The sequence below is a fragment of the Didymosphaeria variabile genome (assembly GCF_027946475.1).
Source record: "Didymosphaeria variabile strain IMI 356815 chromosome Unknown scaffold_4, whole genome shotgun sequence".
NCBI lineage: Eukaryota > Fungi > Ascomycota > Dothideomycetes > Pleosporales > Didymosphaeriaceae > Didymosphaeria > Didymosphaeria variabile.
The window spans coordinates 2,428,474-2,443,602 of NW_026611623.1; the positions used below are offsets into that span (position 1 = coordinate 2,428,474).

The window sequence follows — 15,129 nt, forward strand, 5'->3', positions numbered from 1 at the left end:
CGTGTTCCTCTCCATCGAGGAGGTGACGTCGCCTGACAAAGACGGGCATGATGAGTGGTGATTGGACACTAGAATGTCGATCAGCGTACGGTAGGCTGTCAGAACGTCGAATATAGCGAGTCATCACAGGCTTCCGCGTGGGACATCTGCGGAGTTATCCAGGATATCAATCGTTCGTCCTGGCACGTCGCACAATAGTTTCAAACAATCGCATATAAGCGTATGATGGCTCGACTCTGGGCCATCCATGAGCAGCCTGGCGATGTAGAAGAGAGGAGCGGCTTATCTGACTCTGATTCCATCGGAGGCTATACCTCAGGCACTTCGCAGGTAACCACATGGGGTCTCTGCGGGAGCGTGGTGCTCTGGACGAAGGTACAGACTTCGTAGAGGAAGGCTCTTATAGCAGCTCCACTGGTACACTGAACAGCGCTCAGTATCTGTGAAGGGCGAGAACAACTGTGAGAGATGAGAACAATTGTCCTCAGCGGTGAGAGACTCAGAATTAGCAAGGGTAGTGCAAAGGAGCATGTCTGTCTTGGGATTGGTGTTGATGCGGATCCACATGTTCCCCGGACCATGGCTGGTAAAAGACATCTCGCTTGATTGGCCGGAAGCTTGACATGCTTGACATCCTCCAACTTATGTATTGTGGTCAACGCTTGATTTACAACTCAAGGATATTAGAATGAGTCCTGGACTCTTTGCGCGTCATGTTGATACGCACGAGCGTCTGTCATGATAATCTCCATATTTCTTCCTTATGTGCAAATTCTCGCGCTCAAAGAAATGGCATGAACCCTTGGCCAAAGCTCCTCATCTGCGGACACCATCTACAACTTCCACCACGCGCGCTGTTCCTTCCACAACCGCAACGATGCGCCTGAACGAAGACGACCTCTACCGGCAATCCACGCAATACAAACACTGGTCCTTTACCCCCTCTGACCTTACGCGCCTCCGCCAGAAAACCAACGCCCACGCCGCTACCCAAGTCAAACTACACATCGCGCAGGACCGCGTCGAGCGCGCAAAGCTCGCCACCCTCGATGTCGCCTCCGCGCCTGAAAGCGGTGCAGACACCCCAAACGGCAATGGCGCAGGCACAGGTGCAAACACGCCGGTACCAGGCGGCGCGGGGGACAAAGGCGGGGAGGTAGACTGCTTGACAACGGAAGAGGAGAACATGGTGGTCGATAAGTTCTGCGAAACTGCGATGAAGCTAGGTGACTTTCTGAAGCTGCAGCCGGACGTTACTGTACACTTCCCTTCCAATCCAATTGTTTACCTCGTAGGAGAGACAGGAGCTAATGAGACCGTAGGCCACAGCCATACAATTTATGCGCCGCTTCTACCTCTACAACTCCCCCATGACCTACGACGGTACCAAAATCTCCAAAACCGCGTTCTTCCTCGCCCTCAAACTCGAGCTCGGCACCCGCGCCGGCTCAGCCTCAGATTTCGCCTCACGACTCCCCAAAACCAGCCGCGACGACATCGTCGCGCCCGAATACACAATCGTGCAAGCTCTGCGCTTCAACTTCGAAGTACGGCATCCATTCCGCGGGCTCAAAGGCGTGCACCTAGAACTCGAGGACATGATACGCGGGAATTATGCCGTCGCGCACGACGGCCGCACACCAGCAGAGCTCCGCGGCGAAGCGTTGCAAGCACTCGAGGTGGCGGAGGAGGAGGAAGCAGCAACTAAGCTAGGCAATATCTACGCGCACACCAAAGACATCCTCACCATGGCCGCCCAACTCACGGACGCGTACTTCCTCTACACTCCCTCACAGATCCTCCTAGCAGCGCACCTCCTCGCCTCCCCCGCCCTCACGACCTTCTACCTTGCCACCAAAATCCCTTCTTCCTCCCCGGCCTCCACGAAAATTCTATCCACACTACAATCCTGCGCGGATCTTCTGTCAAGCCATCGGAGTTATAGCAAAAATCCCGCGCAGCACAAGCTCGCTTGGGCGGATGGTGATCCCCCGGCGACGAAGAAAGCGATGAAGAAGCTTCGAGGGTGCAAAGATCCCACAACGCAGGATCTCGTCGCTCTGAACGCGGGTAAAAAGCGCGATGTCGTTCGCGATGGCACACTAGAAGAGGGGAAGGCAAAGAGACGGAAGCTAAACAGAGAAACAGCGGAAAAGGAAAACGATGCGTTTTGGGGACCTGAGCTGAAGAAGGAAGGTTAGAACAATCCCTTTGATGGCTCGAGGAGGTGAAGTAAGGGCGCGGTGTGGTTGGAGCTGCTGGTGGACGGGAGAAATGTATTGGTAGCATTGCGAGGCGTTTGGGAGACATGAGCAGGGTCCACGAGCTAGTCTAATGGACCTGCTTCTGCTTTTGGGTATACCACTTTTACATTTACGTCAACTATGGAGAATGTACAGTACTGTGACATCAACATTCATCATAAAGTATTACCATATGTCCATTGCTACGTATCGCTCTCGAGCAGCACCAGTTTCTCCGATATGTCAAGGAACCAAACGAAAGAAGCAAACTATTGATGTCAAACTTCACCAGTGTATGTTGAAACATCCATTGCCGTGATCAAGACCATTAATGCAGGTATAGAATTCTAAGCTGACGCTTGAGCATATTGATTTGCATGCTAGAGATCTCGAAATGCAGCAAATGACTCCGGCTAGGGCCTCATAGGGTCAATTTCGTGGGTTTAGTCAGATTGCAGCGACGGGGGCTATGATCGCAGGTGCTGCAAGTATCTATACATAGGTCTAGTCGCGAGGGGGATTGGCAAACTCCACAAGTGGATCCCCGATGTGCAATAGCCCAGGCCATCGTACTCCATACGCCGTTCTTCGCTGCCGCGAGAAGAAATTCTCCGCTTTGGCACGTTTTCAGTCCAAAGAGGTTAGCTATGGTAACTGGTAATCATTGTCCTCGCCGCTCCGCCTCGTCCGTCTTCCCAGCAGGGCTGTTGTGCATCATAGGAGCAATAGGTGCAGGGCCCGTTGCATTCGGCGGCTTCTTCGGTGCGCCCAACATGGACTTACCCAATGACACCGTCCTCGGCTCAGCCTGCTTCTCCTGCTCGTGCACCTCCTGCATGGCGGGGACCTGAACGGCTTCATCCTCGTTGTCACCCACGAAGAGGGCGTCGATGCTGCTGCGCCGGCTATGGTCGTTGAACATACCGTAGCGCTGGGCCTCACGCTGAGAGTGCGACTGCTGCTGGAGCGTACGGTTGCGGAGTTCAGCGGCCTCTGCAGCGAGCTGAGCGTGCTCTGGGCGGCGAAGAAGGTCATTCGGTTTGGGCGGGGATGGCTTGTGGAGAGGCTGTATCGTGGGTGGTGTCGGTGGCTTCTGGGCTTGTATGGCAGCATAACCTTCGTCGATGCTTGATACCGTATCCTCTTCAATGTTTGCTGCCATGGCCCGCAAGATGTCATGCGAACCGCGTCGCACCTCTTGTGGTGGTGGGTGCGAGAAGAGATCATCGAGGGACTGCGGGAGGGGGCGGCCTTCTGGGCGGTTGCGAGAGCCGAGTTGCTTCGTGACTGATTGGTCGGGGGCACCACCACGATGGCCACGATGGCGAACTGGGGATTGCTTAAGCTGTTGATCAAGGCCAGTCCGATGTTGGCGTTGATTCTTCTGAGTGTGACGCTCGGCCGCGTAGCGACCGTTTGACTGTCGAAATCCCGTAGCATGGTTGGACTCAATGGGGGATAAATGCGCCCCTTCATCGACACCATCATGGCGGTTAGGCGGTAGCTCAACGAGCCGATCCCGAGAACGATCTCGCGACATATTACCACTAACCTCGACCGGACCGAGGCCGGACGCTAAGGGGGTATTGCGAGTAGAACTGTCACGAAAATCCTTCTGGAGGCCTACATGAAATTGGATTTAGCAAAAAGAACGATGCGACAGCATGTTGATGGGAGACTGGGTATCCTGCTTTAGCCCAGGATGAGAAATGCAGTACCCAGATTCCGATCTAATGTTGTAGTCAGCGACGGTGTTCACTTACGAGCAGCATCGTGAATGTCCGATCGTGACTTCCTCGACTTGCCGAAGTAGTCGTCGAACTTCAGCAGAACGTCGTGCAGATCGCCAATCGAGTTATGAAGCATTAAGTCCTCGCTTCCGACGTTGACGAAGATCGAGACCACGTTCCAGGATGCCATCAGTAGGTTATCGAAGTCGGGGAACGCTGACTTGACGAAAGCATTGAACAGATCGACTTTAGTCTGGTCAGGGAGTCGATTCACCGCCTCAGTCTTGACGCTGCTGGAGACATTGTCGAGGCTGATCCTCTTTTTCTTGTTGAGAGGGTGGCGGGTGACGAGCTCTCCTGGTCGCTTACGTGACTCTTCACCTATCAATCGGTTAATATGTTCAAGTTGGATTGTAAAGTTAGAGGCATACCATCCGGAGTGACCTCGGCACCTTTTGCCGAGTCCATGAGCTTGGCCAAAGACTGTCACGCAAATTAGTGTCGTCCGCATCGTCCGCAGAGGATCAGTCCGTCTCGCTCATGCAGGAACTGCCAGAAAGCGTGCACAAAGATACGCCAAGGAAGATACAAAATGTTTTTTAAAAAGCATAGTAATGTGATGGAGCGTGACAAGACTTACTTTGCCTTCTTTGAAGCGCGTAGGTGTCTTGGGCGGCTTGCTACGCGCTTGCTCGTACATATGTTGACGCATATCATTGATGCGCTGCATCCGAGCATGAATCGCCTCATTCTTCTTCTTGAAACCCGGCATGATCTTCTGGGCGACGTAATAATTGAGTGGCACCGAGTTGAAGTCGTCTTCATCCGGAGATATGGCGTTCGATTCATGCATCTCATAGCTGTCGCCTATGCAGGCGAGGTAGACTCGACGAATGGACTTGTCCTGGAACTCAACATTGCCCAGATCGAAACGCGTCGTGCTGTGCTTGATGGTAACGTCCTCGTAAGGGGGTTGAATACCACTGCTCGTGCGCTTATAACGCGGCGGCTCAGGGTTACAAATGCCATCGATGAACATATCCAAATGCTGTTCTTCATCATACTTCAGTTGGTCTCGCAGAATGAATGCGCGCTTCTGGGCTCGGTTCATATGCTCGAAGGTCATGAGGTGGCCCTCACCGAGAGGTGAGTTCATGTTGACAAGCCGACGCCGAGGGGCTGTTTATTCGTTACTAAGTAGTAAGCTTATTATGATGTTCAAGTGTTACTTACGGCGACTGCAAACCTTGCTGGGGAGAGGGCTGACGGTTGGCTCCGTGGTGTGGGTGGTGGGGGCGTTTTATATGCGCCGTTGCTGCCACAGCGCAAGCTAGCTCGCGGCGGAGACAACAAAGTAAGAGAATCGGCAAAGTAAATTTGGAAACCGAGCAGTCTCGGGGAAGCCGCCCTGAGTTATATCCAGGCAGGTTTTCGCTGTAAGTATCGCGGGTCTCTCCGACTCGCTGCGTCTTTGATAGGGAGGGCCTGCTTCGCTGCGCAGAGGGTGGCCATATCGCGAACAGCACTGAAGCTTGTGACCCTGCCATGTGGGCAGAGACAAAATCCATTGATATAAGGGAAAAGTGTCAGCCAAGATGTCGTGCTGTGGTTCAAGATGCGTCGAGACGTGTCATTCTGCGTGTAGAAGTAAGGAATGGTACGGTTTGATGGTCAAGTGCACGTAGTAGTGCACAGCGGGATCCCAATGCGAAGAGAGCAAATTGTGGATGAGCCGTACACAATGGGGCAAACATTAGCGAATGACAACATGAAATGCCTGAATGGGACTCAAGAAATCAATGCGAAAGAGGGAATAGACTCATGCGTTTGATCATATTATGAGAGTTACCAGCCTACCAAAAACTGTAGGCGCTGATGATCAAGCGACGACCATAGGTAGTTGTACACAGTCCAAAAGTCTAACCCAGAACTACAAATACAAGCCTTCCGGCTCACCCTCGCTCTTCGTCTTGAGCACACGCTCTCTCGCGGTGCGGAAGTCCTCCATATTGACGCGCATTCTCCGCTCACGCAACGCCATTAAACCGGCTTCCGAGCAGATGGCCTTGATGTCGGCACCGGAGAGGTCGTCCTTTTGGCTGATGAACTCGTCAAGATCAACGTCTTCGTTAAGAGACATCTTGGATGTGTGTAGAGTGAAGATCTTCTTCTTGGTCGATTCTACGAATGTATTAGCAACCGATTTCAAGAGTACCTAGGGAACAACATACGGTCAGGGTTTTCGAAGAGAATCTTCCTGTCAATACGCCCAGGTCGAATGAGGGCTGGGTCGAGGGTGTCGATCTTGTTGGTGGCCATGATGACCTTGACATCGCCGCGGTCATCAAAACCGTCCAGCTGGTTGAGCAGCTCCAACATTGTACGTTGGATCTCACGTTCACCCCCAGATGTTGATTCGTAACGCTTCGTACCGATAGCGTCAATTTCATCAATGAAGACGATCGAGGGCGCATTCTCTGCTGCAACTGTGAAGAGCTGTCGTACAAGCCGGGGTCCGTCTCCGAGGTACTTCTGAATCAGCTCACTGCCCACGATTCGCAGGAACGTTGCGCTGGTCTGGTTGGCGACAGCCTTGGCCAGTAGCGTCTTTCCGGTTCCTGGCGCACCGTACAATATGACACCTTTCGGTGGCTTGATGCCCATCTCTTCATATAGCTCAGGATGCAGTAATGGAAGCTCTACCGCCTCGCGGACTTCCTGGATCTGCTGCTCCAGACCACCGATATCGGCGTACGACTCTGTGGGTGCCTTATCCAACTTCATGACCGAGACAAGCGGATCCGAATCCTCGGTCAGCACACCGACCACCGATACGGACTTGTGATGCAGCAGGATGCTCGCCCCGGGCTCGAGAAGGTCCTTATCAACGAATGACATGATGGAAACGTAGTATTCGGGACCAGTCGCACTGGAAACGATGGCGTGGTCGTCATCAATGAGCTCCTCCAGATTGCCGACACCCATAGGACTGCCTCGCATATCGTCTACCCGCGACCTCTCGTCGGCGTTCCGGTCATCGCCTTCTGCGTTGACATTGACAGGCTGGTTAGAGCTCGCCGCTGCCTTCGCCTTTCGCAGACGCTCCTGGTTCTCCACGTACTCCTCCTCCAGCAACAAGTGGTCATGGATGCGCTGCATCCGTAGATATCTCAGCTTGCATCGCGCGGTGGGGTAGACGGCTGGGAGCTTCGCGGCGGCGCTCGGTCCAGCGGCCTTCTTCTTCTTCCTGCCGATGCGGGTGGTGGGTTGCGGTGGGGGCTCGTACTTGGGCTTGTCCTTCTGTAGCGGGAATGTCAGTCACGTCCTAGGCGGCGAAGCAACGTCATGCATTCATGATGCGGGAGTCAAGCATCGGTCGCAGACATGAACGAACCTTATCCTTCTTGTTCTTATCATCACCACCGGGCCCTCCTCCAGCACCACTGGACTGCTGGTTACCCTATGCACAATCAGTATCGCCGCCCGGTGCATTTCGCCGGGGCCAAGCTCACCATGATACTGTCTCAGCGAATGTATGCGATTCCTTGGGTATTTAGTCAGACGAACTGTAAATCTCCTGCGGGGAAGAGAGACGGCGGGCGTCTCCGGTGAGAGAGCGATGGTCTTGGGTTTGGTGTTTGTAATGTTGATGCTGGCGGCGTTGCGCGCTGTTTCGGAGCTGCAGAACGGCGGCCCAAGCGCGGGTGCTATCACGTGCTCAGGTGCGCCACTTCCCCAACGGCACGGTATGCTGCCGCCTCGTCTTCTCCACTGGACGCCAGACACGTCAGAGACAGTCGCCAACCTTCTGAACCCTTCTGACGTGGAATAGATACAACAATTTCTCCCAAGTGCTTTCTCCGTCCACCCTCACAGTACAGCTCGTGCCCGCCCGCAGCCCCGTCGTGAATTAGAGCTCCCGCCTCGCACGCCGCACCTTAGGACGGCCATATCATATTGACCACAGCTGCCGTTTGTAAGTTGGACTGGTCCGTAACTTGATCACCAAGCTACGGTGAACTCGTATCGAACCTGGTGCCTGACCTACCCAAAGCCACGGCGATTACAGCCTGAGGCTGACCACCAAGGTGCAACAGCGGAGCCGACTTCCACCCTACTGCCTAATTTTACCGCCGACCGTGCTTCTTCATTCTGGTCCACTTCTATACGTACATTGCCACACACAATAACCACCCTCACCAACTACACACGTCATGTCCAACCGAGCTCGGCGCATTGCGAAGGAGATCGCCGAGATCCAGAACGATAAGCTGTCACAGATAGTAGCTGAGCCAGCAGGGGCTGGCGACGACCTCACGCATCTTCGAGGCTCATTTCCTGGACCGCCAGACACACCATACGAGGGCGGCATGTACTATGTAGACATCAAGATTGCTAGCGACTACCCCTTTCGGCCACCGAACATGCGCTTCGAGACCAAGATTTGGCATCCAAATGTCAGCTCGGTGACGGTAAGCGGATGGCATGATAGTCTTATGTGTAGTCTTTGCTAACCTGCACAAGGGCGCCATCTGCCTGGACACTCTCAGCACACAGTGGTCGCCGGTCCTCACCATCAAGTCTGCCCTTATCTCGCTCCAGTCTCTGCTCAGCACACCAGAGCCCAAGGACCCGCAAGATCACGAGGTAGCTAGCATGCTGATACGGAACCCTTCCGAGTTCGAGCACGTCGCCCGCGAGTGGGCCGTCAAGTACGCAGGTGCACCCAAGAGGGAGATTGCAGAAGGTAGCGGCGGTGCCACAGCAGAGTCTCTCAGGAAGAAGTCACAGGATGCGAAGGCAAATGAACAGAAGGTCGCGCTTGCTGCGTATGTTGCTTCAATATCAAAGTATATGCGCGAAGACTGACAGGAAATTAGATACCACGGCTACAACAAGGATCTCGTAGACCGCTTCGTGGCCATGGGTTTCGATGTTGAGGCTGTCGTCTCTGCTTTCGAATATGTCGGCATCGACCGTAACGGTGGAGAGGATTACGAGCTTGAAGAGGCATACATGGGCGACATCACTGCACGACTTTTCGGAGAAGCATAAGGAAGCGATGCTCTCAAAAGTTGCGTGAGGCCCTTGTCGACAGGTCGACTTGCCCCCTTGAGTGGCAAGCAAACTATTCATAAGCGTGCAGAAACAGTCATCGATCACCTCCAGTTTTCTAACCCATCAAGTGCTTAGGGTTTTCAAGGCCTGAAATCAGGCTATTTGGGCGTTCTCACGAGATGTCTTACTACATTTACGTCGGCGTTAGGCTGGGGAGTTGTGTGACGGTCCGGATGAAGACCGATTACGTAGTTTACGATATCATATCATCCATAAATCATCCAATCAATGTCTCGAAGCAACATCTCTCGCTTGTCGAAGCATCACGTACAGCACAAGGACACGAGTGTGTACAAAACCTGATGAGGAGTAGACAGAGGTCAGGCGGGGACGTGGTCTTCATTGCTAGTACGGATGTCATTCTAGGGACTTAAACAAAAGTCGTAGACCTTTTTATCCCCCTTCCTGGGGTAACATGTTACAAAACCGCCTTCCCAGTGTCACAGGCATATGGCATACACTTGTAAAAGCACCAACAATCGGTTCCCACACGCATGATTGCTAAGTATTAGCCCCACTGTATATTAATTTCAAATCAAAGATTGGTAGATTGATACCCCTAAAGGTAAGCCTGCGCCAGTTTCCGCCGTTTGTGCGCGTTAGCAGCACTGTCATGCTCCTGGTCGGGCTCCATGTTCCTGTATATGTCGCTGTGGCTTGCGAATTCCTGCAGCTGTGAGTAGGAGATTGGGGTCTCGTAGATGATAGAGCTACTTGAGCCCGGAAAGGTGATTGGCTTCTCCATGTCGGGTTCCGGCGAATATCGGGTAAGAGGTCGGTATGGCACTGGCGAGTCAGCAAGAAGGTCGTATTTTTGAGGAGGTTTCGAGACAATGACGGAAGGGTCGACTGGTATGTCTTCCCTCCTCATACGATAATCGTGCCCACTGCATGCTGTCTCGTGAGTGGAATACATGCCCGACGCCGGTGGATCTGAACCAGGTTAGATAAATAATTAGGGTATGTCTTATGCACGTATGTATATTATGCATGTCGGCACGACTCACCGTGTTCCAGCGAAAGCTGATTCATCGAAGCGTCAGACGAATCATGAGGGTCCTCGTGACCAGAACGCGTTCCTAGTTCGAAGGAGTGCTGGTCGTAGCGGCTAGGTCCCTCATACTGAGCTTCTTCGTGCTCTGCTACAACGGATTCTCCCTCCGATGGTGGATAGACTACACTCAAGTCCCAGTCTTGCGAGCCTGTGAAACGCTTGTGAATGTCTCGGAAGGAAGACTGAACAGATCGTCGCTGGGAGTAATGTGAGCGTGGCTGTAAGGGAGGCTCTTGATCCAAAATTGGCATGGCGATGGGCTCAACGAGCTTAGACACCGTACGTCGAGGTTGCCAGTCTCTGATGGAGCGGGCGTACAAAGCTTTGAACTCCTCGGCCAGGTAGGGGTTCGTAAACCAGGAATGTGCGAGAGCTTTCTTGACTGACATGCGATCCTCTTCCCGTAGCACAAGCAGGTTCTTGACAAAATCTTTCGGTTTTTTGCCAACTTTGCGCCACATGGGATGCGTGTCATCGTCGATAATGCTGATGTCACATTTGGCCGCAAGCGCTAAGATGTATGTTTGAGGGTTCGGTTCGTAATAAGAAGCGGCGAACAGAGCCTCATTTGACAAGAGACTTGCGGCGATCACACCGATCGACCACATGTCTACAGCTTTGGTGTATCCTGAACCTTTTGGGCACGTATTGTTCATCTCGTAAATTTCAGGTGCAATATATTCCATAGTTCCAGTCTTAGTGAACATGCGTCGTCTCTCATTGCTAGTCGCCTTTGGCATAACTCTAGCACTACCGAAGTCGGTGATGACGATACGTGCTCCATCGTCTGGACATGACAGAAGTATGTTGTCGGGTTTCAGATCCCTATGAACGATGTCCCGATCGTGAAGATGATCGATCGCTTTGAGAATCTGGAAAACTATCACGGCTGCGTCGATAGAATTCAGTGAACCACCCTTTCGCTCCATATATGAAAAAAGGTCTCCTCCAGTGATCAACTCCTGGAACAAGTAGATAGTGTTCGAACTCCAGAAGACTTTCTCGACGCTGATGATGTTTGGATGAGATAAGTTATTGAGTATCTTGAACTCACGAGAACACCGCGTAACCTTGCTTGGCCAGCGCGTTGCCGACCCATAAGCAATGCCTGGTAGAGTGTCCTCACTAGTTGGCAGTCGTAGAGTAGGTATGGCTTCTTTCCGATAGAACTCTCTCAGGTTCACGACTTTGCACGCCAGCTGTCGTTGCGACTTCTGGTGGATGCCAACGACAACCTTCCCGAACCCACCTTTGCCGAGGAGGCGGCCTGTGACCAAGTATCGTGATGCGAACTGTGGCACTTCCTTTTTCTGGGTTTTAGTCAATGGAGACTCTGCACGGAGCTCCGTTTCACGATAGATCAGCGTGACCGAATCGGAAATGCGAAGTTCGTCACCGTTTTCGAGTAGAAACGCGCCATGCTTGCGAGTCATGAGAACCTTACGGCTGGCCTCCGAGGTCGCGCATGCTGTGTTGTTTTTGGTAAGAGTAGTACCATTGCTTGAAACGTCGGTTGCATAGACCAGCGGTGGGACTCCGTCGCTGCCGGACTCATCATACAGTATGCAATGGATCCGGAGGTGCTTGTTGGAAATAGTGGGGTCCAGCCAGTGACGCTCGCTGCGATCACACATTAGAACATGAGCAATTCGCCCCAGAGTCACCACTACTCTCACCAGAGAGCTGGATTCCTCCCAAGGTAGAACTGCTCGTTCCCATGTACGTCGATTAAATCTTGAGATACTGCACGCGTTAGGAACGCGTTTGCAGGACGATGTTGGGAGTGAGGTACTCACCATGTGGATCGTCACCAGCGAGATGTATCTCGAGGTATCCGACCACGTCGTTCGCCATCATCATACACAATTACGATAAGGCTGGTCGCAGAAGTTCCAGATGTCGGACGGATCCATGGATGCCGCTGCCGCGCGTGACGTACCTGAACGGCGCCAAGCGCCTATACTCGAGAAAGTTAGCGTACATTAAGCGAACGGGGCTCGCGCACATAGTCTTTGTGCTCGCTGCAAGCTCCCCTCTCTCCTCAACCCACGACACTCATCTCGAAAGCAAGGTAAGCTCCCGTCCATGTCTTTGCGGCAGTTTCACGAAGCTCAATTGAGCACGTTAGCTGCACGCTGCACATTCGCTTTTGAATTGCGGCTGCCGCTACTCCGCTCCAGTACAATTGCTGACTTACACTTGAAGTTCACTTAGCCGACAAGATGAGAGCCAAATGGAGGAAGAAGCGCGTGCGACGTCTCAAGCGCAAGAGGAGGAAGACTAGGGCCCGCTCGTAAGTTGCCATCACTCATACTTGCAGCAACGTTTGGCTAACCGCGCGTGCAGCAAATAAACTACTCGCCCCTCGACCTCAGCGCCCATCACTTCAATCGCCAAACACCAAACAATGAACGGCATTCAGCTAGCAATCTCTTAATCGACTTTCGGAAACCCCGCCATCCCGGCTACGTCATGCGGTCGACTCGCGAGCAACTTCTTGGTCAACCGGGGGTCCGCGCTTGTGCTGGATTGAGGGATTATATGGGACGCTGGTCAATCGCTTGTTGAGGACCTCGAGAGTCTTATTTGAACGACCTCAGGTGTGCGCTCTAACACCGGCTTTGCTCCCAAGCTTGCCTTTGAACGACATCTGCCATGTGGACATCAGTCACGATACGGAAAATGAATCAGACATGCTTCACGACAACCTTACTATTCTCAATTGCCTGTGATGTGATGCAGTGACCTTTGATTGACTCTAAAGCTGAGCTTACCCCGCACGACGCTTGCCGTCATCGTTGAAGACTGTCGTGTGACGTCCTTTGTCCTTCCTAAAGCGGTACTCAGCATGCTGGTAGACTGCTGTGTTGACTCAAGTGGCTATCGCAAGCTTGTCGTTGATCAAATCCGATGCCGATCGTGATGCGAGCTTCAAAATGGCTAGCAGTGTGGAGCTCGTCAGTCAGTGTTGGCAAACAACAATTTTGCAAGGGCACTAGAGAATGGCTCTCGATGCTGATAGCGGTGCAGAGACACGAAGAATGGAACTAGGTGTATTGGGTATCTGATAGCGTTAAAATCATCACCTGCCGCTTCTCGACTGCACCCTAGATGTCGAGACAGCGGCATACGGATTACCATTACTCTGTCCTTTCACCCTCTTCCTCGGTTGCCGATTTGCACCCGTAATGTAGTCACTGACGTGATTCGCAATTGCAGCTGCAGTCCTATACGGGTACGTAGCCACCGCCCAGCTTGTCTGCACACCGAGAGTGATGAGGTTAGCAAACCAGGTCAACAACATGGACACAATGCCTGGTCGCTGTCCAGTACGAGCGGCTGCCGCTGCTAAAGCCAGTGCGTCTCTCAGTCGGCTGTCCAGTTCCTGGAAGCGTGCTTCTGTCTGCATAGCCTGTGCTGCCTGGCGCTTTTCATATCTTCGTACGGCGCGGTTCAAAGCGTCGAGTTGGGGCTGCATGCCCTGTCTTACGGTAGCTCCTATCTTCAGACTCTCGATATCCGTGTTTTGGGGAGGTTCTGTGGCTCGTGCCTCGAGGTTGGCGAGGCGAGCGCATATTTCTTGGATGTCTGCTTTGCGAAGTTCGGGCTTACTGTCTGAGCGGACCACGCGCTGGAGGTGCAGCATTCGCGCTTGCTTCATCTTTATAACATGATGGATTGGACGAAGTTCAGCGCCCATAACGAAGATGGTGAGATTGTAGTTGGATACAAGGCCTTCGGCTGGGCGAGTAAGCTGTGAACGTATGGCGTGCAGCAGGTATGCGCCGACTAGGGGACCAATGAAGCAGGTGAACAGGGCCAGCATCTCGTTCTTCCCAAGCTCCTGGCGTGCTTCCTCCTGTGATTTTGTCGGTGGCGCGTTGCCACTGTCTACATTATCCTTGTCATCTGGCGGTGCTGAACCGGCGAGCGCAGAGGCTTCTGGGTCGTCATCTAAGGGTTCACCGCTGATTTCGTCTTCCTCTAGGATCGTGTCATCGCGTTCTGGTTCGTCGTAGTCAACGTACTGCGTCTGTTGAGCGGAGTGGTACCATTCCCTGTGAAGATCAGCAATTGCTCTGCATAGCGAACCGTGCACATACCATGGCGTCCTCACACACCAATTGAGGAACATGGACCCAAATCCCAGCAGCAAGATGTCCGTCACAACAGCACCACCATTCTGGAAGAGGAGCCCCCGCAACAGCGGGCACAATGGCAAAGGCAAGCGGTGCAGAATGCCAAAGTGACACCTCATCGTTCGTTGTCAGCTTTGCCATATCATTTTTGCCTACGGATTGTAGGAGGTCTTCGGTCGAGGAGCGGAAAGAGTGTCGCGTGTCCGAGTACTGGGAGAGGATAGAGCTGCGTCGACGGGGCGCTTGCGGAGGTTGCGCGCCTTCTGAGAAGGTTGCTGCGCGATTCAGCAGCCTCTGGCGTAGCAAAGGGTGTATCTGGGAGCCCATGGGATTCTCGGCAGGTGCTTCCGCCATGTTGACACTCGAGTAGCAGCGGCTCAGGTACCGAGCTGCCGAGACGGTTTGAAGCGCGGTATCGGGCGAGCACTAGGCTGGTAGTAGATTCAGGGAGTCTGACGAGCCCCAGCAACGATGTAGTCGACGATGAACCATCATGCGCACGTTGCTGAGCTTGCGCGCTGGTGCTGCGAAGGTGCTCGATGGAATGCGACTGCCAAGCACGATGTCACTTACATCATAGACTAACCCGTTCGGGTAAATTGTATGAGGAGACCAACGCCCGCTGCGATGGCCATTGACGTCTTGATATGATCCGAGAAACTCAATCACTCTATGTGACAGAAATCTACCGCCAAGTTAGCGTCTGCTAGGCTTGCAGTCGAGAAGTTCGAGCAGACTGGGTGCCCGCTGCGATGGCCATATATGAAGCTGGCTGATGTCCTTGTCGAGCGATTGAGGACCAACACCCAGTTGCGACAGGCATCGACACCACGGTATGACTCGAG

General features: G+C 53.1%; 6 protein-coding genes across 6 annotated transcripts; 2 read left to right on the forward strand and 4 right to left on the reverse strand.

The window, feature by feature from the left end:
• Window positions 1-877: 877 nt before the first annotated feature.
• Window positions 878-2,201, forward strand: N0V89_005711 (uncharacterized protein; the record flags this gene model as incomplete). The annotated part of the gene is made up of 2 exons (XM_056214486.1): window positions 878-1,258; window positions 1,323-2,201. The coding sequence occupies 2 exons, from the start codon at window positions 878-880 to the stop codon at window positions 2,199-2,201; spliced, it is 1,260 nt and encodes a 419-aa protein (XP_056071753.1).
• Window positions 2,202-2,904: 703 nt separating this feature from the next.
• On the reverse strand, window positions 2,905-5,129 carry N0V89_005712 (uncharacterized protein; the record flags this gene model as incomplete). Its single annotated transcript, XM_056214487.1, has 4 exons — window positions 2,905-3,866; window positions 4,007-4,354; window positions 4,405-4,456; window positions 4,614-5,129. The coding sequence occupies 4 exons, from the start codon at window positions 5,127-5,129 to the stop codon at window positions 2,905-2,907; spliced, it is 1,878 nt and encodes a 625-aa protein (XP_056071754.1).
• A 774-nt stretch (window positions 5,130-5,903) lies between these two features.
• On the reverse strand, window positions 5,904-7,488 carry RPT2 (ATPase of 26S proteasome regulatory subunit 4; the record flags this gene model as incomplete). Its single annotated transcript, XM_056214488.1, has 4 exons — window positions 5,904-6,154; window positions 6,205-7,273; window positions 7,368-7,433; window positions 7,486-7,488. The coding sequence occupies 4 exons, from the start codon at window positions 7,486-7,488 to the stop codon at window positions 5,904-5,906; spliced, it is 1,389 nt and encodes a 462-aa protein (XP_056071755.1).
• A 699-nt stretch (window positions 7,489-8,187) lies between these two features.
• ubc1 (Ubiquitin-conjugating enzyme E2 1) lies at window positions 8,188-9,028 on the forward strand (the record flags this gene model as incomplete). The annotated part of the gene is made up of 3 exons (XM_056214489.1): window positions 8,188-8,445; window positions 8,498-8,802; window positions 8,854-9,028. The coding sequence occupies 3 exons, from the start codon at window positions 8,188-8,190 to the stop codon at window positions 9,026-9,028; spliced, it is 738 nt and encodes a 245-aa protein (XP_056071756.1).
• Window positions 9,029-9,650: 622 nt separating this feature from the next.
• Window positions 9,651-11,779, reverse strand: N0V89_005715 (uncharacterized protein; the record flags this gene model as incomplete). Its single annotated transcript, XM_056214490.1, has 2 exons — window positions 9,651-10,024; window positions 10,099-11,779. The coding sequence occupies 2 exons, from the start codon at window positions 11,777-11,779 to the stop codon at window positions 9,651-9,653; spliced, it is 2,055 nt and encodes a 684-aa protein (XP_056071757.1).
• Window positions 11,780-13,227: 1,448 nt separating this feature from the next.
• Window positions 13,228-14,638, reverse strand: N0V89_005716 (uncharacterized protein; the record flags this gene model as incomplete). The annotated part of the gene is made up of 2 exons (XM_056214491.1): window positions 13,228-14,203; window positions 14,397-14,638. The coding sequence occupies 2 exons, from the start codon at window positions 14,636-14,638 to the stop codon at window positions 13,228-13,230; spliced, it is 1,218 nt and encodes a 405-aa protein (XP_056071758.1).
• Between the last annotated feature and the right edge of the window lie 491 nt (window positions 14,639-15,129).